At 35.9% G+C, this 27,219-nt stretch overlaps 1 protein-coding gene across 3 annotated transcripts in view; it reads left to right on the top strand.

Annotated features, from left to right (window-relative positions):
* The first annotated feature begins 1,393 nt into the window (after positions 1-1,393).
* The window catches only part of MIOS (meiosis regulator for oocyte development), a 38,236-nt gene continuing 12,410 nt past the window's right edge, over positions 1,394-27,219 (top strand). For 2 of the 3 annotated variants that reach the window (XM_017674558.3, XM_073238783.1), the window contains exons 1-7: positions 1,394-1,572; positions 7,624-8,965; positions 9,298-9,396; positions 14,600-14,854; positions 16,953-17,122; positions 19,510-19,575; positions 20,437-20,595. In XM_017674558.3, coding sequence (XP_017530047.1) covers positions 7,672-8,965; positions 9,298-9,396; positions 14,600-14,854; positions 16,953-17,122; positions 19,510-19,575; positions 20,437-20,595 — 2,043 coding nt within the window. In that variant the 5' untranslated portion in view covers positions 1,394-1,572; positions 7,624-7,671. Of the gene's footprint in view, positions 2,158-7,623; positions 8,966-9,297; positions 9,397-14,599; positions 14,855-16,952; positions 17,123-19,509; positions 19,576-20,436; positions 20,596-27,219 lie in introns of all 3 variants that reach the window. The other variant, XM_073238784.1, reaches the window with a different exon arrangement.

Genomic DNA, 27,219 nt, shown 5'->3' with positions numbered 1-27,219 from the left:
CATCTCCTGAGCATGAGAGGATACATTTTCCTCACTATGATAGGAGTAAAGAGATCTGTACTGATCTGAGGCTGGGGGGGGTGGGGGTGGGGGGGGGATTTGGAGCCCTGGGGCCCAGGCCAAAATCACTGAAGACTGGCAAGATAGTGTTTGAAGTGGCAAATCCTCAGCAGGACATCACTTCCTCCACCTCCACTTCTCTGGCAGCAGGAGTGAAAAGGAGCCTCAGAACCCACAAGCAATACTGTCCCCAAACATCCTCTTACCAAAATTATCTGCCTTGAAAATCATCATTTCCTAAGGCATTCCCAGTCTTATTTTGTTGTTTATAAAATCACTACAAGCCCAAGACCACCCACTTTTAAGCATGAACAAAGATAGCCAGACATATGAAGGCAGCCTCTGTGTCAGATTCGTAACACCTGGGACAGCACCATTTGGTCAATTACAGGAGCCAGACACCTAGAGTCCTTTTTCCCTCCCTCACTTAGTGAATTGTAAACTTCCGTCCTTCCACCTCATAAATAATTCCCAGGCCTTACACTTCTCTCCATCCCCACTCTCTGTACCACTGGTAGTTCGGATTACTGTTGTGTCACTTGGATACTTAACTTTCCTTCCCCTTTTTCCTTAGAAAAACTTGTCACATCACTAGCCTGATTAAACACTGTCAGTGACTCCACTATTGGCTTTATGAAAAAGTCCATTCAAACTCACCGACCTGGTTTCTAAATGCCTTTCTGGCAGAGCATCTTAATCTCTCACCACTTCCTCTGCTCATACTAACTGCCTCTTCCTTGTTTTGTATGTCCTTCCCCCTGACCTTGCTCTTGTTCTGCTCTAGAAGGCTTTTCTCTTCCATCCCCCTCTTCCCTGTCCCTTTCCTGGCTAATCCCATGTTCATCCTTCCTGTGGCAACCCAGGGTCCTCAAGGACGTGTTACTGGCCTCCCGGCGCCAACAGGGTGCCTCTTCTTGTAGACCCCCATATTATCCTTCACCAGGAATTGCTCTAATTGCGTGTTTCCTTCCTGGACGGGTCTCTTTTTGTTCCTTCCGGTGTCCCCAGCATTCCAGCACGGTGCTAGGTACACAGTAGGCACGAAAGACGTGAGTCAATGGGGGAATAAATCATGAACCAAATACCCTGGATTTCCTACTACATCGGTGGCCTGTAATAAATTTTTAACGAAGCATAAACTGATCAAAGGGGCTAAAGTGTGTGAAGCGCATGAAAGCCACGTAGGTCCCCGCGCGGGGATGTGGCCGGGGACCTCAGGGTACCCCCGCGATTTACCCCCTGCTCCGGGGCGGAAGGCGGGGCCTCTTGGGCGACGGCCCCGCCCAGGGGCGGTGCGACTCCCGGGCAGCGAGGGGCGGGGCTCGCGGGCGGGAACTCCCCTCAGGAGGCCCGTGCGTACGCGCGGCCGGGAGGTGCGGTGTCTGGGTGGCGAGTCCCGGCCGGCAGGCCGGGGTACTGGCCGCCGCCATCTTGCCCGTGTGCGGACCCCGCGGCGGGAGGGGCGGCGAGCGGGCCGGAAGCGGCTGTGCAGCGGCAGTGCTGCCTCCTCAGGTCGGTGAGTGCGGCTCGGGCCGCGTGTCCGCTCTCCCGACGGGGAGGCCCGGGTTGAGGGCGCCGGGCCGCCGCGAGGGGCCTGGGAAAGCCCAGTTGAAAAGCCAGGGCCGCGGGCGACCCGGGAGCCTCCTCGGAGCCGAGGCCTGTGGCGTCGCGATCCGCGCAGCGGGATGAGCGCGCCGGCCGGCCAGGCCTCAGAGGGACCTGAGGCGCGAGGGACCTTCTCCCGGGCCCTGGGTCCGCGCCGCAGCCTGCACCGCGGCGCGTTCGTGCGGAAAGGCGCCCTGGCCTGGAAGACAGGCTCAGCCAGGTGGCTGGAGCGTGGGAGTCGCCCTCAGATCCCTGATTGACCCGGAATAGCAACAAGCCGTGCTAGTTGTGCTGTTGAATACTTCTTCAAGGGCCTGTCACCGGGTTAGCTGTGTTCTGTGCAACATACCAGTAATGAAAATGCGTAAGAGGATGGAATAAAACGTCTCACATATACCAAGAACCGTGCTAAATTGCTTAACAAATGACTGCAGGCCTTTCGTATAACCATATTTTAAGAGAAGTGTGGATACACATTGCATCTCCTGGAAGGTGATGGCAATTCTTGAAACTGTTACTTATAGTAAGAAAAGTAGAAGACAATACCAACAATAGGATATTAATGAGTGATTGGATTCCTTGTACACTTAATATTATAGGTATTCACTGTCCAGTAGCCACACGAGATTGAGATGTGCCGTAAATGTAAAATACACATTGAATTGCCAAGACTGGGTCCCAAAAAATTTAAAATAAAAATTCTCTTTAAAAATTTTTACACTGATTCCATGCTGAAAAGGATAAATTTTTTTACTATGTTGGGTTAAATAAAATATACTGTTAAATTTAATTTCATCTATTCCTTTTTACTGTTTCAGTGTGGCTACTAGATCATATGGCTCAAACTATGTTTCTCTTGGAAAGTGCTGTTACACATGTTCTGGTGAGAAACAGAATCAATATGGCTTTCCTTTGCTCAGAAACCATTTATGGGAAGTGAGCACTTGTTAAACTTGAAGGTCAGGATCTAAATACAAGCTGTAATTATTGCATATGCCTCCTCTAAGTCTTCAGTGTCACCAACACTTGAAAACATTAGTTTCCAAGGCTGTTTGAAGAAATTGTAGTGATACTAACATGTACAATGTGAAGCACTCATTTAATTTGATTGTTTCAACTTTGTGAGGGAAATAGGATAGGCTCTATCCCATTTTATATAGTCTTGGTATATTAAGGAACTTGTTAGGGTCTGGCTAGTGAGTGACTGGAGGTCTTCTGACTTCAAGTTCAGTTTTCCTTGCTCCTCACCATATTCCTAATCTTCTGTGTTCATGAGCCAGGATCCATCTATACTGTGTGTTGAATTATAAAGAAACATATTTCTTAAAAGGGTACTTAACGATGTAAATCTCTCTGTTCAGGACCAGCTTTCTGGTATGCAACCTGTGCAGTTACACACAAGGGCCATCATTTGGAAGAGCTAGCAATTGGTTTAATGCTGTGCTATCAGTGTCTTGAAATTCTTAATAACTTTTTTTTTAACAGGGGGCCCTTATTTTCATTTTGCACTGGACTCTGCAAATTAAGTAGCTGATCCTTTCTCTCTGCAATAATACGGGATGGGAGTTGGGAGATGGTTTTACCACTGAAACATCTGGTCTTCACTTTACTCTTATGTGAAATGAGAACAGTTTGCTAGTCTCTCGAGTTCTGTGATTATGTATGAGTTACTGTAATACATACAGATTTTATGGACGGTAATAAAAATTTTACATGCATAATTTCTGAAGAAATGTTGATTCATTGAGAGTCATGCAATCAGTTTTTAAAATTACTTTCTATATGTGTTTTTAAAGATATTTCATGTGGCACCAACATTTTCTTACCATAGGTCATTTTATATAAAGAGTATGATTGTGTGATGGAAGCCTAGAAAAAAGTGTGCCCCTTTAAGCATTTATCTTTCAGTGCGATAGGAAGATGGGTCAGATCTCAAGACACCCATCCAATTAAGAAATTTCCTCTGTGAGGGCATGAGTATGAACCCGTATTTGGCAGAATCTGTTCCCTTTTTTTGTTGTCTTAGCTACTTCCTACTGTAGGTGGTGCCTCTCTTCCCTTTCTTACATTTTAAATTCTCTTTAAGATTGGATGTAGCTACACTAGAGTCTAGGCTTTACTAGAACAGTATATTAGTCATCTTGGGCTGCCATAACAAAATGCCATAGACTAGGTGACTTAAACAACAAATGTATTTTCTCATTTCTGGAAGCTGGAAGTCAGATCAGGGTGGCATGGTCCTGTTCTGGTGAGAACCCTCTTACTGGCTTGTAGACAGCTGCCTTCTTGCTGTGTTCTCACAGGTAGTGAGAGAGCTCTAGTGTCTCTTACTCTTCTTATAAAGGCATCAGAACCCCAACCTTAAGACCTCATTTAACCTTCATCACCTCCTTAAAGGCTCTGTCTCCAATACAGTCATGTGGGGAATTCGGGGTATAGTATATGAATTGTAAGGGGACACAATTTAGTTCATAGCAACCAGGGACTGTATCTGTCCCTGTGTACTACTGAATTACCAGCATTTAGAACAGTGTTTAGAATGTAGAAGATGCTCAGTAAATGAAAGATGGTGTATTCGAGTGATCCTCTACTGGAATGGCTCACTGTGGGCTGTTGCGCATCATTGGAACCAGTTATGGTTATGACAGTGGGCACGTTGCTTTTGGCTGGGAACAACCTCTACTAAGAAGGGTAATGGGTAGAAGCATGAGGAAACTGGTAAAACAGAAATAGCAGTTGTGAGAAGTGTCAGAGGGAGCACTTAATAAATACATCATTTGACAAATAATTATTAAACATCAGTAAAGTGTGTAGCCACTTTGATGCCACATGGAAATGAAGAGCAAAATGGAGTTTTGTTTATGGAGTTTATAATCTAGTAGAAACAGTGATTTAAATGGAAGGAACACTGTTCAGTGAGAGTATATATCTAAGTAACCCAATGTAGACTGTGAAGGGGATAAAGCATGATTGATTCAAGGTTGAGCAGGTGTTAACTTGGCTATGAAAGGAGGGGAGAATGCTCCAGACAGAAGGAACAGCATTTGCAAAAGTGTGATAGCAGCTTGCAGAGAGGTTACATTGTAGCAACTGAAAAGGACCATGTAGCTAGAACAGAGTTAGCAAGGAATACCTTGAGGTGGGAGCAGTAGATAGAGGCCAAAGAATTTAGGGTCTTGTAAGTGATGTTGAAGATTTGGAACACTACACTAAGAGCAATTGGAGACCATTAAAGGGTTTCAACCAGGGGTTGTATAACCTAGTTAAGTTTGTATTTTTGAAAGGATCATTCTAATACTGTATAAGGATGAATTTTATAAACACCAGTGTGGAAAGATGAATAAAGGAATTGCTAAACCAGTACCACAGGCCAGACATGTTGTATACTTAATTTCTTATGGAGTCTGTCTGCAGAGCTGTGAGACTAGGCAGCCTGAGTGATGACAGTAAATAATTACATTGATCTAGGGTTGGGGGACTGCAAATCCAAAATTGCAACGAAATGAAAAAATTGAGGGTGCTAATAAGAATAATTGAAATGATTGATCTTGGGTTCTGGAACTCTAAAGGAAGGAAATAAGCCAGTATAAGAATTCTTAGAGGTTTCAACACCCAAAAGACAAGTAATCCGATTAAAAAATAGGCAGAGGATCTGAAAAGACACTTCAACAAAGAAGAAATTCAGATGGCCAACATTGCTAATGTTGAAGAGATGCTCCACATTGCTAATTATCAGGGAAATGAAAATTAGAACCACAGTGAGATATCACCTCACACCAGTGAGGATGGCCAATATCCAAAAGACAAGAAACAACAAATGCTGGCAAGGATGCGGAGAAAGGTGAACACTCCTACACTGTTGGTGGAAATGTAAATTAGTTCTACCATTGTGGAAAGCAATATGAAGGTTCCTCAAAAAACTAAAGATAGAAATACCACTTGACCCAGGAATTCCACTCCTAGGATTTACCCAAAGAAAACAAGATTTCATATTCAAAAACACATTAGCCAAGTCATAGAAGTAACATAAGTATCCATCAATAGATGAATGGATAAAGAAGATGTAGTACATATGCACAATGGAATATTATTCAGCCATAGAAGAAAATAAATCCTACCCTTTGCAACAAGATGGATGGAGCTAGAGGGGTATTATGTTCACTGAAATAAGCCAGGTGGAGAAAGACAAGTACCAAATAACTTCACTCATTTGTGGAGTATAACAACAAAGCAAAACTGAAGAAACAAAACAGCAGCAAACTCACAGACTCCAGGAAGGGACTAGTAGTTACCAAAGGGAAGGGGTTGGGGAGGATAGGTGGGGAGGGAGGGGAAGAGGATTAAGAGGCATTATAATTAGTACTCACAATATAGATAGGTCACAATATAGAAGGCAGTATAGTATGGAGAAGAAAAGTAATGACTCTATAGAATCTTACTATGCTGATCGTCAGTGATTGCAGTGGGCTGGGGGGGACTTGATTAATAACGGGTGAATGCTGAAACCACAGTGTTGCTCATGTGAAACCTTCATAAGATTGTATATCAATGATACCTTCATTAAAAAAAAAGATTAGAGTTTTTTCCCAGTCATCTTAATTTTATGAGTCTATTGACTGATTGCTCATTTTTAATCTAGTTTATAACTTCTAGCCAGACTGGTTAGAAACATTTACATTTTTGTGTGTAGCTTTTATTATTAAAATATCATTTTGAACTTGGCTATTTTTGGTTTGTGCTTAAACCAAATATGACCAAATATAAACCAAAAGATAAAAATATTTATCTTTTGAAAAATCCCATATCAATACTTGCAAAGTTTATAGAATTGAAAACTGAAAGAGCTTGTAATGATTGCTTAATTCTGTTTCCCAAAGTGTGTGTGTACCACTGATCCTAAACAGGATGATTTTAGGTAAAGTACAGTCAAGCATTTTTAATAATTATATATTTATTTTCATATGTATATGTTTTTAATATATGTATTTTTAATATATAACATTTTTAAGTTATATATTTATTTTTTAAATACATATGTATGTTAGAAAAAGCCTATTTAGCATATCATACCCATGATTCATGGACCTTGTGATGACGTAGAAATTGATTTTCAGACTTTAAAAATTAGTTTAAAGAAAAATTTTAAATAGCACAGGTGGTAAATGAATGGCTGAAGTTTGGGAAGTACTAATCTCAACCCACTGTTATGTTACGTAGATGAGAAAGCAAAACAACCCCCAAACACAAAGACCTTTGCAAGGCATGTGGCTAATACACATCAGAGCTAGATATAGAACTCAACTCTATACATTTAATTGTTTATTCTGTCATGTAGGGCTACTTCTTACTGTTGAAAGTTGAGGAGGAGACCTCTGTCTTACTAATGGCATTGTACTTTAAATCTGCAGTGTCCCTAATGGTAACCACATGTGTCTATTTATATTACAATTTTTTTTAAATTAAAAATAAAATTTGCACTGGTCACAGTTCTAGCACCCAGTGGCCACATGTCTAGTAGATCCCATATTATAGTACAGATACAGAACATTTCTATTAGAGAAGGTTCTTTCGGATAGTGCTGTTTTAAAACATTGCTTAGCAACATGAAGTTATACCCCCTTCAATGGGATGATACTTATTAATTTGCTTACTACAACAAAGTTATTTTAACCCTGAGGTTACTTGAAGGTACTAGCAACCGTGCAATTAGGATAGTTGATCATGGGAAATAAAGCCAGAATGGAATTCTCAGATTCCTACCAGCTCATTTTACTGGAGGAAGTTCTTCTGTTTAACTTTTTGTCAATAGATATTGTCTTGAATTCATAGCAGAGAGGAGAAATATAAATATATTAAAAAGCAGAGTACCTGTATAGAGAATTTCCTGACTTTCTGAATAGTTTATTCAGCTTAGAATTGTGTTTTGTTAATATTTTAAAACTTTATGTTTTTAAACAGATTTTCAGTGAATGGATCTGACTGGACTCTTTGAGCACATCAATAAACATGAGTGGGACCAAACCTGATATATTGTGGGCACCACACCAGGTTGATAGATTTGTCGTATGTGATTCAGAACTGAGCCTTTATCATGTGGAATCTACTGTGAATTCAGAACTCAAAGCTGGATCTTTACGTTTATCTGAAGACTCTGCAGCTACATTACTATCAATAAATTCAGATACACCCTACATGAAATGTGTTGCCTGGTATCTCAATTATGATCCTGAATGTCTCCTAGCAGTTGGACAAGCAAATGGTCGTGTGGTTCTTACAAGTCTTGGTCAAGATCATAACTCAAAGTTCAGAGATTTGATAGGAAAAGAATTTGTTCCAAAACATGCACGACAATGCAATACTCTTGCATGGAATCCATTGGATAGTAACTGGCTTGCTGCTGGTCTAGATAAACATAGAGCTGATTTTTCAGTACTGATATGGGATATCTGTAGCAAATATACTCCTGATATAGTTCCCATGGAGAAAGTCAGACTTTCAGCAGGTGAAACTGAAACAACATTATTAGTTACAAAACCACTTTATGAATTAGGACAGAATGATGCTTGTCTCTCTCTTTGTTGGCTTCCACGAGACCAGAAACTTCTGCTTGCTGGTATGCATCGTAACCTAGCCATATTTGATCTTCGGAATACAAGCCAAAAGATGTTTGTTAATACAAAAGCTGTTCAGGGGGTGACAGTAGACCCATACTTCCATGATCGTGTTGCTTCCTTTTATGAAGGTCAGGTTGCAATATGGGATCTTAGGAAATTTGAGAAGCCTGTTTTGACTTTGACTGAGCAACCAAAACCCTTAACAAAAGTAGCATGGTGTCCAACCAGGACTGGTCTGCTTGCCACTTTAACAAGGGATAGTAATATTATTAGATTATATGATATGCAGCACACGCCCACTCCCATTGGGGATGAAACTGAACCCACAATAATTGAAAGAAGTGTGCAACCTTGTGACAATTACATTGCTTCCTTTGCTTGGCATCCAACAAGTCAAAATCGAATGATAGTTGTAACTCCCAACCGAACAATGTCTGACTTCACGGTTTTTGAAAGGATATCACTTGCCTGGAGCCCAATTACATCTTTAATGTGGGCTTGTGGTCGTCATTTGTATGAATGTGCAGAAGAAGAAAGTGATAATTCTTTAGAAAAGGATATAGCGACAAAGATGCGCCTTCGGGCTTTATCAAGATATGGACTTGATACAGAACAGGTGTGGAGAAACCATATTTTAGCTGGAAATGAAGATCCACAGCTCAAGTCACTCTGGTATACTCTGCACTATATCCTTTGTGTTGTGAATTTTGTGAGGTGAATCAGGTAGAAATGTTCTTGAGGTTTGCTGAGAGGTCAGTCTGTAAATGCAATGCCAAATGTTTTATATGTAAATACAAGTTACATACTAAAATTACAAAGTAAAATTGTTTGAAGCTGTTTAACTTGAAATATTGCTTTGCAGCATGCATAGGAGAAAGAACCTTGTATCTCTACAGTAGAGAAGAATCATTTACTTCCACTGTGATGCCTATTATGAATTGGCTGTAAATCAAAACAAATTTAGCTTTGAAATACTTTATTATGCATCATCACTAGTATTTCCTATGCATTTAAATACTTATGAAGCAGTATACAGAAGATATGGATCAGAAATCTCCAGGCAACAAAGGATCATTGGTTTATGCAGGAATTAAATCAATTGTAAAATCATCTTTGGGTAAGAAAATTCAGTTTTATATTCTGCAATATGTTTATAATTTTTGTGCCTTTACTGTTTCCCCATCATTTAGTTATTTCAGGAGAGTGTACGTATTTTTTTTTTTTTTGGTTTCTGATATTTTAACGAATGGTTGAGTTAAATAACAAAATTGTTTTTATATGAAAATCCTTTTTAGAGGGAGTCTTGTTTCTTTGAAATGAAATTGGCTTTTCTAAATCCATTCATTTAATGCAATGATTTAATTTTTTTGAAGACTCACTTTGAGAGGTATTATGTTAGATGATTTAGAGGATCCTGATTGTTAGTTGGGATTTTACTGTATTTTGCTTTTATAAAAACTAAGTAAAACGATTTCTAATTGAAGAAGAGCCCTTTTTATTTCACTACACAACATTTTCACTTAGCTGTCTGTTGGCATGGTCAGTGTAACTATGACATGAAGTATGCCTTACCTGAAATAGTCCTTAATGAGTAAATGAATGTATGAATGAATGTAAGATTGAAATTGATAAACCATTTAAAAATTAAATATGGATGACAAAAGAGCCAAACTTACTTTCTCACTGATTCTTTAAACAGTTGTTCTTATTAATTTTATTGAAATTGAATTGTGGATTTATTACACTCATCTCCCCAGCCTAACATTTGACAGTGTAGTTTTTGATAGCAATCAAATTTGGGTCCAGGTCAAGCTGCTAGAAAAGTAGTTCACATTATCTAGTCAAAGAGTGATGGTAGAAGTAAAATGCTTCTATTTTCTAATACTGGTTTTAATTAAGATTTTCATATATAAAAAATAGAAAGTACAATGCTACTTTTTAAAAAAAGTAAGTTAAGCATTTCAATTAAACTTACAGTTTTTTTTAAAGGACTTTCAAATTACTTTGGTCCACATTGCTGAAGATGCACTAGACTACTTACCTGATCTTTTTCATTTTGGTGTTCTCTTATTAGCTCTCCACCAAAAAAGTAACTTCTAATATAAACAATAAAATGAATGAGATCAATTAAAAATTTCCATTTTTATTAATACAGGTTAAAGGGCAGATACACTGTATTACCTCTACAAATGAACCTGAATACCTTGGTTTATGATTTTGGAACCACTCATACAAAGAATTAAACCCCAAGTTTACAGAATTTTTAGCATTTAGCCACATAGTAGGTCTCATTATATTGCATTCTCAGTTATTTTGAGATTTATTACTGTTTTTGTTGTATTTTGGCATATTTATGGGAAAAGCCAACAACTTTACTAGAGAATTTGTCTATTCAAAATTAGTTTAAGGGGCAGGATAACTAAGATATAGTGTTTTTAACAACAAAATGTTTTTATAAGCATTGGAGAAGTCTGCTTTATTATATAGATGTAAAAATGCAACAAATATCTGCAAATAGCATAGTGTCTTATTATTTAGTATAATACTTGAAACATTTTTTTAAAGCATTTTTTTAATTTTTAAGTGAACTTGTTTTCCTCACAACTATCAATAAAATGTTGATTCTATTATATATGTGTAGGGCAGTCTCCAGTTTAGGGGATATGTTTTTGTCACTTGGGCATTGCATAACATGCATATATTTTAATTCTTTTTCAGAGATAGATTAAAATCAAATATTTAAAAATTCATATTCTAAAAATCATAATATGACCATATACTTAAAACATAATAATATCTCATTGCTTATTTGATAATCTCAATTACTTGTGGCATGGATATCAAGCAGTAAAAAGGTCTTTGAGCAGCCAAAATACATGACACAATATCCCTGCACTTAAGGATATTTTTCTGCCTCTTTACAGTGAACTATTTGGATTCATATGTATTGATCTCTATTCTGTTCCATGACACTATTTCTGTAAAATAAATACTCTAAGAAACTGAAATATTTTTAAGCTGTGAGTAATCTTTTGAATAATAAATGATTGCTTTTTGGTCACCTGTTTAAAATTGTTATGTTTACCATTAAAGAATATCAACATTGAATCCAAAATTTTTAGGGATGATCTGAAAATAAATACGTCATAGTACATCTGCAAGTTGTTCTACCTGAAATTTAAAGCCTTTGTTCTATCTAAACACTCTAAATGCTTTATTCAGAAAAGTAATGTTTTGTTTAAATTTTAACATGTGTTTTTAACTTTATAATTTCATTATTCAAAGTTTTCTTAGTTCTTAAAATTTACCTTTCATAAGCAAAAAGTGATTTGTTTTAACTGACTTCTCTATGGTTGCAAAAACAGTAGCATACTTCCTCTTTTCAATGGTCGGGATTCTCATGAAGGAAGAAAACTCTTTTGGAAGTTTGCTCCTAACTCAACCTAAATTAGCAATAGTTTCCAATAGTAAGGTTAAAAATAAATAATTTCAAGTATAATTATTAAATTTTTTTTATTTTCAAAATTTTACGAATAGTTCTTTTTGAAACATTTGCATTAAGTAATGGAATATAGTTTAAAATATGTCCTAACATGAATAATATTGTAGACTTCTGCCACAACCTGACATTATGTAATGAAACAAGTTATTTAAAGTATAAATTAGGTATGATGGAGAGTTCAGATATTTGCTAAATACTTTTACTCTTTGCAAGTATTTAGACTAAAATTTTAAGACATAATTGCTTTGTTTGACTTGCAAATGACAACTGAATCATTTTTTAATATTTTCTAATTTTTGCTGTGTTTATCCTTTTAATTCTTTGACCAGACTGAGTATAGCTAAAGCCAACTTCGGACAATATATTTTCTACAATATGCATTTATTATCTCATCATTTCCATGGGTTTGGAGTCTGGGCATTGTCTTAAGTGGGTGCTCTTGGTCAGGGTCTCACAAGGCAAAAATGAAGATGTTGGCCAATCTTTGCTCCATTTTGGAGGTCAGAATATTCTTCCAAGCTTGCATGGTTGTTGACAGAATTGATTTCTTGAGGTTGTAGGACCAAGGTATCCTTGCAGTCTGTCAGCCAGTGGCTGCCTTCAGCTCCTAGAAGCTGCCCACACTCCCTTGCCAAATGGCCTTCTTACAGACATGGCCTTCTCACAGACCCTCTCACAACATGACAGCTTTTACTTACAGGGAGAACCTCTCTAATCACCTCCACACTCTCTTTTAAAAGTTTCACCTAATTAAGTCAGGCCCACCCAGGATAATCTTTTGATTAATACAGAGTCAACTAAGTAACTACCTTAATTACACCTGCAAAATTGTTTCACTTGTACTATATTCTGTTATTTAGAAGCAAGTTACAGATTCCACCTGTATTCAAGGGGAGGGAATTACACAAGGATGTGTGGTTACCAAAGGGAAGGGAATCATGGAACCCATCTTTTAATTCTGCATACCACAGACTAGTTGAATTAGTTCTTAAAACCTATTCGCTATTGATCTAGATATTTACAAATGTGTAATTACTGTCTTATGTGTCTTATAACTATATAAATGTGGAATTACTATAAATTATAAGTGTAAATTACTAGTAAGATATTTGTAATGTTGGATATTCTTTCTGCCTAATTCCTAATTCAGTTTATTCTGAAAATTCTTTATGTTTAAATAATAACAAATAATTATGTAATGACAATTTTGATAGTAAAACTTTCTATAACATTTAAGAATTTGAATTGCAGTTAATAGAGTCAAGTTTTGTCTTTGTTTTACCTTTATTTGTCACCAAACACCATCCTGAGTGAAATTATCCTGCCATTGGCATCAGCTGCCTTGAATGCTACAAGAATTATTTAGATTCATTATGAAAAAGAATGAACAAATAAAGTCTCCAGATTTAGTAAGGGGGGAAAAAGTCATCAAGTTATTCCTATTGTATTTTAGCTTTAGACTTACCTTGAACTTTCAGAGAATTTTGATTCAAAGTACTCATTTTTTCATACACACACATACATACATAGAAAATAGGGGAGAGAGAGAGTGAGCATCTGTTGGATCTGAAGCACTTGGGGTACCTTTCAAATAAAAAAGACAAGATGCCTGCCTTTTAGAGCTTATGTTCTAGTAGGAAAAGAGATAAGGTTGAAAAATGAATTAATGAATAGGGGAGCTTATATTAGTGCTAAGGGAAATAGAGGAAACAATGGTAAATTAGATAATAGGAGGAACCCTATTTATATTATTTTTGTATATCAAGGTACATACAATAAAGTGCACAAATCTTAGTATACAACTTGATGAACTTTGACGTGTGTATACACTCATGTAACCATCACCTAGATCAAGATACCAAGCATTTTCACTAATTTTTTCCCCTTCACCTGTTTTACCCATCCCCTGCCACTTCTCCTCTATGGCAACTACCAGTCTCTTCTCTATGTCAATGAGTCTGTTTCTGTTCTGTTTGTTCATTTGTTTTTTGGATTCCACATAAAAGTGAAATTGTGTGGTATTTGACTTATTTTACTTAGCATAATGCCCTCTATTGTTGCAAATGGCAAGATTTCATTCTTTTTATGGCTGAGTAATATTCCATTGTATATATGTACCACATCTTTTTTATCCATTCATCTAACAATGGACATTTAGGTTGCTTCCATATTCTGCTATTGTAGATTATGCTGCATTAAATATAGGACTGAATATATATTTTTGGATTAGTGATTTTGCTTCCTTGAGGTAAATTCCCAGATATGAAATTGCTGGGTCATAAACTATTTTTAGTTTTTTGAGAAACCTTCATACTGTTTTCCATAGTAGTGGCACAAGTTTACAGTCCCACCAGCTGTGGATGATTGTGTTCTTTGCCAACATCCTTTCTCACATCCTTGTCAACACTTTCTTACTTCTTGTCTTGTTGATATTAGCCATTCTGACTAGAACGAGGTGGTAATCTCATTGTGGCTTTGCTTTTCAGTTCCCTAGGGAGGCACCCTATTTTGATTAGGTAGCCAGAGAGGCTTCTCTGAAGCAGTGAAGCAGTGACTTAGCCCATTGAGCATTGAGTATTATTCTAATAGCTTTTTTTGGTAAATCAAGAAACTGTTGTATTGAGCAATATGTAAAATATGTTCTGCTTGTAGCATATTTACAGGTTTGCTATCATAAAACTGTAATAGAAGTTGAATATGCAAAATCTTATGTTGAACTATTTCTCTGTAAAACTGACTTATTTTCCAAATATATTTCAAAAAATAATAAAGCAGTATATATAGATATATATATATATATTTTTTCTTTCTCTTTTAGGAATGGTGGAAAGCAGCAGACACAATTGGAGTGGGTTGGATAAGCAAACTGATAATCAGAATTTAAATGAAGAGAGAATCTTAGCTTTACAGCTTTGTGGGTGGATAAAGAAAGGCACAGACATAGATGTGGGGCCATTTTTGAACTCCCTTGTACAGGAAGGGGAATGGGAGAGAGCTGCTGCTGTGGCTTTGTTCAACTTGGATATTCGACGAGCAATCCAAATCCTGAATGAAGGGGCATCTTCAGAAAAAGGTATTAGGTCGTATTCTAAGATAGATGCAGTTCATAGAATCTTTTAAAGAAAAGATGCTGATAATTTTCAAAAAAGTTATCAATATTCTTATGTAAGTTTTTTAAAGAAATTAACACAGAACTGTATATAGTTTACTGTATAATATTTATTAGCCCATCGCTTTTGTATATGCCTTGGTTTATGTCTGTAAAAAAGAAATGTGTCTTAATAGTCATTTCAATAATACTACAAGGAATGATCAAATATATCCATTTTTGATGCATTTCTTCTAAGGTTGGTTCACATATATTTTAAAAATATTTTCTTGGAATTAGGATTTTAGTTTGCAGGTATTTCTGTGACAAACATAATGAGTATAGTTTATATTTTATCTTTTTGGATGGTTATGGTTGACTTAGGAAACTGACGCTTTTAGTTAGACTAATATAGATTCTTATAAAAAAATACTTTGATCTGCATAAATGCTTTTACTTGATGTGGTGATTTAAACATAGTTTCCATTTAATATTTTTTAAAAAGAAAGAAATAGTAAAATGTGATAAAGTTTTACCCTGACATTTTGCAAGACAATACTCAGAAAAGTAAATCTTAATCCAGAAATTCAGTTTTTTTAAATGAGGAATGCTTCACTTGAAAATAACTATAAAATATGTACATCTGTTGATTTTGAATACACCTAGCAAGTTATTTCTGAGTATTCAGAATACTTAATTGCTATTTGCTCGTCCATTTTGAAACTATTGCAGTTCTGTTGTACCATAGAGAAAAACGTGAAATTAACTGTAAAATGTTTACTTGCAGTCTCAAAGTTGAAAAAGGTAATGTTTTGCCCAGATTGGCCTCTTTTTCCTTCACTTTTGCTCTAATGTTTATCTTCCCCGTTTGAGAGTGCAATAGAAGATAATGTGGTCATGGGAAAAATAATTGATATTTTAAGCCATTTCTAATTATAATTTTGCTACAACATGAGAGCATGCTTCCCTATCATGTTTCCAAGAAAATTTGGTGTTAGATTTAAACACCCATACCAACAGAAGGGGAAAAGTATCTTACCTCTGATTTTAGTCCCTTGGTTAAGGACTGAAGAAAAGATTTCACTAAGTCAAATATTCCTTTCCATTTGGAAATAAATTGTTCTAAGCAGGATTCAAAGAAGATAATCTATCATTGTTGTTGTTTAATCTTAAAAGACTTTAAATTTAATATGGTAGGCAAAGGAAGCAAGCATAAGTTGGGGAAAGTGTTTATAGAAATGAAGAACGACTGTTGGAAATACTTTTGGAAAAGAAAAAATTATTAGGATTAAGAAGCAATGAGAAAGCTGCTATAATAAATGTAGAAAATACTTAAGAACAAAAGTTAAAGGTCAATTTAGTTTTCCTTTTTGAAGCAAAACCTACGTTAGAAGATTAGGCAGCCATAGGGCTGACTGCCAGATGAGAAGCTTATCAGTAGCCTTATAAACTGCTAAGAAGAAATGTTTACCAGATTGTCAGTAACACATGCTTTGTTGCAAATGTGTCTAAATGCAGTTCCATGGTAATTCTGATAATTAATTTTACCTTAGAAAAAGTAAAAGCATAATACTATAATAAGAATGCTGAAATATGAGCTTTCAATACCTTGCAGTTAAAACATACTTAAGTATGTGTATTATACATTTAGGAATAGGAAAACAAAATGATATTAAAAATTGCAATCCTGAGCTACAGTAGTATTTACTATCAATGCTTTAAAATATCTCAGTGAAAATAAACTTGTTGATAAAGTTGGCAATGATTCTGATAGGAAAGTTTCACTGTCGTCATTTAGGCCCTACGTAGTATATACTATGGGAACCTCCCTAGAATGAGAACTTGAAGATTAAAAGAAGTACTTGTCCTACGAAAGGTTTGCAATATGGGCAGAAGTTTTACATAAGAATGGAAATTTTTTCAGGTCCATGCCAAGTTTTCCAATGTGAATCAAAAACCTTTTTCTAGTGGCTTATTTTTCTGGGAGTAAAATCATCCTCTGATCTGTTTTGGTTTAACAGCTGGAAGAAGGAGATACTAAGCTTTTGATCATTTTGATTAGCTGGCTGTTTTTAATATACAGGTGATCTGAATCTCAATGTGGTAGCAATGGCTTTATCCGGTTATACGAATGAGAAGAACTCCCTTTGGAGAGAAATGTGCAGCACTCTGCGATTACAATTAAACAACCCCTATCTGTGTGTCATGTTTGCATTTCTCACAAGTGAAACAGGATCTTATGATGGAGTGTTGGTAAGCTAATTTCTGTTTCACAAGACTCCTTTTAAGAGGTTTTATCTAACTTTGTGAAAGTATGTCTGTTGCATAAAATATTGTTATATTTTGATGCATTTTATATTATTTAAAATGAAGTATCTCATTTTTTGAGCAGCATTTCTTGAATGTGATTCCCAGCCTTAGGGGTAGTTAGCTGATAGCAAGCTGAACTTGATTTTTTAATAGTTTTAATAATATAGTTTTCAGTCAGAAGGAATAGAATTTTATCCTTTAAGCTTAAAAACTGAGTTCTAGAACTCTACAACTATATAAACACAAGTTTTATATTTAAAATTTGAAATATAAAATTTATATTTATATGGAAATGGCACTTTTTAGAAGTATGTATGGATTTTCATTTTTATTTTTAGTTAAGGAAACCAACACATGTCAGTTATAGTCAGGATGACCATATATTTTTTCTGAGCTAGTATTTGTCTTTCTCAGACATGTATCAGTTTGGAAGATGAATTATATGGTCATACTACTTATAGTGGATTTTTTCATTTTTTTATTATTTGGCCTTTTCATTGGTATTTTTTTCTTTCCTGTATTAACTACCTATTACCACATTACCAAATAGATTTTTTTATCACAAGGAAGGGAAAGAAAGAATGAACGAAGATTTGCTTATCGGTTTCAGTTACTGGGTTTTGTGCTTCATGTTAGTACCACAACTTTCTTTGCATTGTTGGGCTTTATTCTAGCACTAAAAAAAGCTTTCTCATGTGAAACCTATTTCTAAGTTTGCCATTATAGCATTTCTTATAAAATACATATTGCTTGAATAATTGGTTTAAATGTCAGTCCCTAAGAATTTATAAAACCATGTGTTTTATTAGGGTATCTTAATGAAAATTTTAATAAATGCTGTTAGTATCCATTTTGGCAATTCCTTAGGTAAAATGTATTGTTGATTACTTTTAATAAATTACTATTGAGCTTTTCTAACCACTTCAAATTAATAAGAGTATGTTATTTTTTTGTTTTTACTATTACTACTCTTTTTTGTTAACAGTAAATGTTGCATCTTAAAGAAGTAAATACTTGCAGGAAGTAGTAGAGAATGATGAAGGCTAGAAAAAGAAATGGCTTGTTCACATATTTTGATAGAAGTATATTTGAATATTAAATTTTTACATTTTAAATTAACTGGCCTATTATAAATACTCTTCTTATATGTAAGTTTGTGTTATTAGGTAAGGGATATGTTGAGTAGGAAGTTTATATTACCAAGCTCTTTCAAGAGTATACCTGACTACTTTATGTGTAAATAATTATAATTAACATCGTTTTTTTAAAAAAATTGTTAAGTTGCAGTAATGTGAAAACTACTGAACTGGGAAATCAGAAGATAAAGGTCTGAGTCCTTGCTCTGCCAGTTACCTCAGCTGGTCAGTTAACTATTTTGGTTTAGTTTTCTCAGTTATAAAATGTGACATAATATTTATAACTTTTTCCATATCAAAATTATAGTATATGCAGTTGAATCTAAGAGTTAAATCTGGTTTTTACTAAACATATTCTCTCTTTAGGGCAGAACTATATTTTATAATTGAGAAAATATACTAAGATATGTATCAACTGAACTGATCTTATGTTTATAGGAGGAAAAACTATTTCATAGAATAAAATGGAAATAGGATCTTTTTTCCATCTTTAAACTATTTTTTGCTTATCACAAAGTTAGTTGTTTCTATATTTATAGCAAACATTTTTCAGAATAGTGTTTTATAATATCGACAAGTATATAAAAATTTAAGTATCATAATTCCTTTGAAAATTTTGCCACAAGCCTCCTGTGTAACAGTATTTTACTACAGCCAGAAAAGTGTGTCTTTTTATTTATAAAGGTACTTAGCACTTTGTATTTAGAAACATTATTGATAGTCTTTCTAAATTCTGTACTGATACAGTCCCACTGGTGTATTCTCTGGTAATTCACAGATTTCCTAGACTTATTAATTAACTTACCAACCAAGGAAATATTTCCTCCGTTTCCCCCAGCTAATTTCTATGGTGGAAGGATTACATGATATCTTAAATTTGATAATGTACATCATTGCTTATGTTTTATGTTGGAGTTATATACTGAAAATTCAATTTTTTTAAACTGAATTGGTCAGTGTTTAACAGGGAAGCCTTTACTTTGGAAGGACAATAATAACCTTAGCATTGAGTTTCCTGAGAAATACATTAAGAACAGGATCATAGGCAATCAATGGCTTTGCCATTATATACACAATAACTTCAATACATTCGAAAATAAAATTACATTATTAGGTATCTATAATACTTAGTATGCAAAAATTTAAAACTCATAGCACCTATAAGTAACTCCTTGCTTTTTCTCTTTTTTTCAGTATGAAAACAAAGTTGCTGTACGTGACAGGGTGGCATTTGCTTGTAAATTCCTTAGTGATAATCAGGTAAAAACTGATTTAATTCCATATTTGAAGTGATTGGTATTTACTGTTACGAGATTAAGAAACTAATATTTACAAATATGTTTGTGTGAGACTTACATAAGTTGTTTTAGTAAGTAAAGTAATAATTTCTTTATTAGATCAAGATACTATAAACATGTATCGTTACTAAATTTACTTGTTTAAGCATGCTGACTTAATATTTTAGTTTATTTCTGCATTTGGGAGGGATATTGGTCAGTAGGTAAAGTTCAACTCACTTCTCAGGAATGCTATGAAAGGATTCCTTCATTTTTTAGTACAGTAAACAGATACTGAATGCATATGCTCTGTATGTAGTGAGAGAGAAATGCACATCAAATACTAGTAATATAATGTGCTAAGAACTCTAATAATGGGAAAGTGCTAGGTGGATATAGAGGATCTTGGCTTGAGTTTGGAATGGTATGAAGTTAGGGAAGAACTTCCAAGAGATTGGTTATTTAGATAACCTCGAATTTCCCTTCCAATTCAGATTCTATGACTCTATTACATTCTACTATAATAGACAGAAAGAATTTTGCAGAATAATGAGGACAGGTCTCTTTAAATTTAAAATAATAAACCCTCTATAGTTCTTTTATAGAAATATCCAAACATAGTAAATGATTTGAGTTTTTGAAAAAATACTTTATATGATTATGGAGACTGCATTATAATTTATAATACATGCAGACTTTTTAGAGATCACGTTATCTAGATTATTGCAATGACTTTTGTTTTAAAATGTTTTCTGTTAAGAATAAAATTGTTCCAAATGTAGAAATTTTGAAGTACAAAATATATAGTGAAATAGATTCAGAAAAATCACTTTGAATTTTTCAGTTAAACAGATACATCGAAAAGTTGACCAATGAAATGAAAGATGCTGGAAATTTGGAAGGAATATTGCTTACAGGCCTTACTAAAGATGGAGTGGACTTAATGGAGAGCTATGTCGATAGAACTGGAGATGTCCAAACAGCAAGTTACTGCATGTTACAGGTTAACGCAGTGTGGAAACAGCTTAAACAAAAACAAATTATTTAGTTACCTTCTTCCTTCATTGTGTGGGTATGCCCTTTTTGCTTGCTTAGGATGAGTAGAAGGCATTTAGTTTTAACCTCATCACTATGGAGGATCAATGCAGGATTTCTACCTTATTTTATTGTCTGTAAGCCTCCTGCATTGGATTATCCAGTGTCAGTCTTGAATTAATGTAAAGCTCAGATGGAGCAGAGAAGCCACTCTTCAATTTCTCCAGTTGTTGACAAACTACACCTTCTATAAAAGAGATGACCCTTGCCTGATCTGAACTAGTCTCACTTGAAGTGCAGACAGTAACAAATACACCACAACTCTCTTAACTCTCCTATTTCTTCTTTATTATCAATGGGCATGATTTGGGTTAACCAGTTCATCTATTTTCTCTCAGTTTTTCCTATCCAGTGGTTAAAAACAGGTTCCTAGAAAAGATTCCCTTCTACTTTACTTTTCTTGAAAGTATGGTGAAAATTTAGAGCATTTCCCTAAGATTTCCTTTAGTTCTTCTGCTTATTTTATCTTTTCATGGTACCCATTTTCCTATCATCATACTTTTATACAATATGATAGCATACCACATACTGGCTAAAATAGTGAAAGCCTGGGATGGCAGAAAAAAGGTGGTGGTGTGAGAAGTGAAGTAAAAACCTCCTCCCCAAATCACATAAAACATGAAAATATAGCAAATGCAATTAATCCTGAAAAAGTGACCTGAAGACTGCAGAAGAGACTACCTACATCTGGGGAAGAAGAGAAGACCTCACAGAAAAGGGTAAATTAAATTGGCAAAGCGGTGATCTGGTGGGACCCAAGCCCCTTCCCCTACCCCCAGCCTACCAGCAGGAAGAAGAGGAATGGAGCAGGGAGGTAGTAGAAGCCCAGGACCACTGGACACCCAGCCCTGGAGAGCTGCTTCAGAAGCATGAATCCACAATACATGGTGCTCTGGAGATTAGTGGGGTTGGAAAGCAAAGACTGGCGGAATACTCAGACTGAGATTCCAGCTGCTTGGGGAGAAGAGATGCACAGAACTGGCCCCCTGGGACAAAAGAAAGGTGGGCAGTTTGAAGGACTTCCCAGCAGCAAGATAAAGGGGCAAAGATTATACAAAACTCTCTGCTCATGAAAAGTGGCAGGTGGACAAAACCTTCCTGGCATTCTCAGCCCAGCACGTTGGGAACTTCAGATGTGCCATCCCCCTGACTGGCAATGCAGCCCTGAGGGCCCCCACTGCTGCTCCTTCCCCATGGTCAGCACCAGTCCCACTCACCAGCCACCCTGCCATCACACCAGACCTGCTGAAGGATGCCCCCACCCACAATAGCTATAGGGGCATAGCACAGAGGCTCCTCCCTGTACACATGGCCCACTGGAGCTGGCAATGGATGCAGATATTACAGCCAGGAAGGCAGGAAACCATACCACCTGAGCTCTTTCCTCCCAGCAGGTGCTGGTCCCACTCTCCTGCAGCCCCAACCATTGCTGCAAGTGCACGGCAGCTCCAGAGAGTATTTTCCTTGCCTAAGCTGATGGCCCATACAGTTTACTTTAGGAACAAGGCAGAAAGGTACCACATCCACTGCTTCCCAACAGCTCCTGCACAGGAAATTGAGCTTCTGGGCACTAAAGGATGCTGCCTACACAAACTTATTATTGCATAGGAAACATTTAAAAGATGAATTGGCAAAGGAATTTGGTCCAAACAAAATTAGAAGAAAAAATGCCAGAAAGAGGGCTTAGTGAAACTGAAATCACCAATCTTCTTGACAAGGATTTCAAAATAAAAGTCATATACATCCTCTCAGGGATACAGAAAAATGTTCAAGATCTCAGGGAGGACTTCAAAGAAGAGAGAAAAATTTTGAAAAATACAGTATCAGAAATGAAACATACAGTGGAGGAATTTAAAAGTAGATTAGTTGTGGTAGAGGAGATGGTAAATGAAATAGAAATTAGAGAACAGGAAAACAAAGAAGCTGATGCACAGAGAGAAAAAGAGATCTCTAGAAATGAAAGAATAATAAGAGCTGCGTGACAATCCAAATGGAGATACATTTGCATTTTAGGGGTACCAGTAAAAGAAGAGAGAGAAAAGGGGATAGAAAATCTCTTTGAGGAGATAAGTTGAAAACTTTCCCAATCTGGGGAAGAAAATAGGCCCTCAGGTCATGGAAGTACAGAGATGTCCCAACACAAGGAACCCTAGGAAAACAATACCAAGACTTAAAATAATTAAAATGGCAAAGAACAGGGATAAGGAGAGAGTATTGAAAGCAGACAGAAATAAAAAAAAGATCACTTACAAAGGAAAGCCAGTCAGGCTATCATCAGACTTTTCAGCAGAAACCATACAGGCCAGAATGGAGTGGCATAATATATTTAATGCAATGAAACAGAAGGGCCTCAAGCCAAGAATACCTGGCAAGATTATCATTTACATTTGAAGCAGGGATTAAACACTTTCTAGATAAGCAAAAGTTGAGGGAATTCACCACCAACAAACTGCCTCTACAGTGTACTTTAAAAGGATTGCTATAGATGGTACTGCTCCTAAGGCTACATAGCTGTCATCAGAGAAAATAAAACCACAGTAAGGAAGAAGACCAATTAATTACTAAGAAAATACAAATTAAATCAACTACTAAGAAAGTTAGTCAAAGGACAAAGAGTACAGAATATGACACCTAATATGTAGAGTGGAACAGGAAGAAAAAGAAGGGAAGAAAAGAAAGAACCTTTCGATTGTGTTTGAAATAGCATGATAAGCAAGTTAAGAGAGGCTGTTAGGTAGAAGAAAGCTGCCCTTGAACCTTTGGTAACCAAAAATCTAAAGCCTGCAATGGCAGTAAGTGCATATCTATTGATAGTCACCCTAAATGTAAATGGACTGAATACACCAATCTAAAGACAGAGTAACAGAATGGGTAAAAAAACAAGACCCATCTGTATGCTGCCTACAAAAGACTCACTTCAAACCCAAAGACATACACGGACTAAAAGTGAAGGGATGGAAAAAGATATTTCATGCAAAGAATAGGGAGAAGAAATCAGGAATAACAGTACTTGTATCAGACAAAATAGATTTCAAAATGAAGAAAGTTACAAGAGACAAAGAAGGACATTACATAATGATAAAGAGTCGGTCCAGCAAGAGGATATAACTATTATAAATATTTATGCACCCAACATAAGAGTACTTAAATGTGTGAAACAAATTCTAACAGTTAAAGGGGGAAATAGAATGCAATCCTTAGGAGACTTCAGCACTCCACTCCATAGGACAGATCAACAACACAGAAAATAAGAAGGATACAGAGGCACTGAACAGCACATTAGAATGGATGGACCTAACAGACATCTACAGAACATTGCATACAAAAGCAGCAGGATACCCAGTCTTCTCAAGTGTACATGGAAGTTTTCCAGAATAGATCACCTTCTAGGCCACAAAAAGAGCCTCAGTAAATTCAAAAAGATTGTAATTGTACCAACCAGCTTCTCAGACCACAAAATAAATTATGCAAAGAAAATAAAAAGCCCAGAAACACATGGAGGCTTAACAACATGCACCTAAATAATCAATGGATCAGTGACCAAATTAAAACAGATCAAGCAATATATGGAGACAAATGAAACAATTCATTAGCCCAAAACCTGTGGGATGCAGCAAAGGCAGTTCTAAGAGGAAAGTATATTGGAATACAGCCATACTTCAAGAACAAACCCAAATAAACAGTCTAAACTCACAATGAAACTAGAAAAAAGAAGAACAAATGAGGCCCAAAGTCTGTAGAGGGAGGGATATAATAAAGATCAGAGCATAAATAAATAAAATCAAGAAGAATAAAACAATAGAAAGAATCAGTGGAACCAGAAGCTGGTTCTTTGAGAAAATAAATAAAATAGATAAACCTCTAGCCAGACTTATCAAGAAAAAAAGAGAATGTACACACATAAACAGAATCAGAAATGAGAAACGGAAAATCACTATAGACACCAAGAAAATACAAAGAATTGTTAGAGAATACTATGAAAAATTATATGCTAACAAATTGGTTAACCTAGAAGAAATGGACAAATTTCAAGAAAAGTACAACCTTCCAAGACTGACCCAGGAAGAAACAGAAAATCTGAACAGACCAATTGCCAGCAGTGAAATTGAATTGGTAATCACAAACTACCTAAGAACAAAATTCCTGGACCAGATGGCTTCACAGCTGATTTTATCAAACATTTAGTGAAGATCTAATACCCATTCACCTTAAAGTTTTCCAAAAAGCAGAAGAGGAGAGAATACTTCCAAACCCATTCTGTGGGGCCAGCATCACTCTAATATAAAATCCAGACAAAGACACCACCAAAAAAGAAAATTACAGACCAATATCCTTGATGAACATAGGCAAAAATCCTCAACAAAATATTAGCAAACCGAATTCAAAAACACATCAAAAAGATCATGCATCATGACCAAGTGGAATTTATGCCAGGGATGCAAGGATGGTACAATATTTGGAAATCCATCAACAGACACAGCATCAACAAAAAGGACAAAAACACATGATCATCTCAATAGATGCTGAAAAAGCATTTGACAGAATTCAACATCCATTCATGATAAAAACTATCAACAAAATGGGTATAAGGACATCAACATAATAAAGGCCATATAGAACAAACCCACAGCCAACATCATACTTAATAGGGAAAAGCTGAAAGCTTTTCCTCTAAGATAAGGAGTAACTCAAAGATGCCCACTCTCACTTTTATTCAACATAGTGCTGGAGGTCCTAGCCACAACAATCAGACAACACAAAAAAATAAAAGGCATCCAAATTAATAAGGGAGAAATGAAACTGTTACTGTTTGCAGATGACATGATATTATACATAGAAAACCCTAAAGACTTCACCAAAAAACTATTAGAACTAATAACTGAATTCAGCAAAGTTGCAGGACACAAAATTAATACACAGAAATCTGTTGCATTCCTACATACTAACAACAAATTAGCAGAAAGAGAAATCAGGAAAACAATTCCTTTTATAATTGCCTCAAAAAGAATAAAATACCTAGGAATAAACCTAACCGAGGAGGTGAAAGACCTATATTCTTATAAGACACTCATGAGAGAAATTAAAAGAAGACACCAAAAAAAGGAAATCTATCCTGTGCTCATGGATAGGAAGAATTAATATTGTCAAAATGGCCATCCTGCCTAAAGCATTCTACAGATTCCATGCAATCCCTATCAAAATTGCAACAGCATTTTTCAATGAACTAGAACAAATTGTTCTAAAATTCATAAATGGAACCACAAAAGACCCCAACAGCCAAAGCAATCCTGAGAAGGAAGAACAAAGCTGGGAGATTAAACTAAAAGCTTTACTACAAAGCCACAGTAATCAAAGCAATTTGGTACTAACACAAGAGACCCATAGATCAATGGAACAGAATAGAGAGCTCAGATATAAACCCACAAATATATGGCCAATTAATATACAATAAAGAGGCATGAATACACAATGTAGAAGACAGCCTCATCAAAAATTGGTGTTGTCTAAACTGGATGCTACATGTAATAGAATGAAACTGGATTATTATCTAACTCCATACACAAAAGCAAACTCAAAATGGATCAAAGACCTGAATGTAAGTCATGAAAGCGTAAAACTCACAGGTAAAAATTTCTTGAATATAAACATGAGCAACTTCTTTCTGAATACATCTCCTTGGGCAAGGGAAACAAAAAAAAATGAACAAATGAAACTACATTAAACTAAAAAGCTTCTGTACAGCAAAGGATATCTTCAGAGAAAAAGGCATCCTATAGTATGGGTGAATATATTCATAAATAAATTATCCGAAAAAGGATATATCCAAAATATATGAAGAGCTCACATGCTTTAACACTCAAAAAACAAATAACCTGAGTAAAAAATGGGCAGAGGATATGAACAGAGACTTCTCCAAAGAAGAAATTAGATGGCCAACAGGCACGTGAAGAGATGCTTCACATCTCTAATCATCAGGGAAATGCAAATTAAAACCACAGGAGATATCACCTCACACCAGTTAGGATGGCCAACAACCAAAAGACAGGAACAACAAATGCTGGTAAGGATGTGGAGAAAGGGGAACCCTCTTGCACTGTTGGTGGGAATGTAAGTTAGTTCAACTGTTAGGGAGAGCAATATGGAGATTCTTCAAAAAACTAAAAATAGACATACCATTTGACCCAGGAATTCCACTCCTAGGAATTTACCTGAAGAAAACAAGATTCCCGATTCACAAAGACATACATACCCCTAAGTTTATCCCAGCACTATGTACAATAGCTAAGATATGGAAGCAACCTAAGTGTCCATTTGTAGATGAATGGATAAAGAAGATGGTGGTACATATACACAATGAGATTATTATTCAGCCATAGAAAGAAAAGAAATCCTACCATTTGCAACAACATGCATGGCTGGGACTAGAGGGTATTATTCTGAGTGAAATAAGCCAGGTGGAGAAAGTACCAAATGACTTCACTCATTTGTGGAGTATAAAAACTAAACAAAATGGAAGGAACAAAATAGAGTT

Source organism: Manis javanica, chromosome 6 (assembly GCF_040802235.1).
Source record: "Manis javanica isolate MJ-LG chromosome 6, MJ_LKY, whole genome shotgun sequence".
Classification (NCBI taxonomy): domain Eukaryota; kingdom Metazoa; phylum Chordata; class Mammalia; order Pholidota; family Manidae; genus Manis; species Manis javanica.
This window is presented reverse-complemented; position numbering and strand designations above follow the sequence as displayed.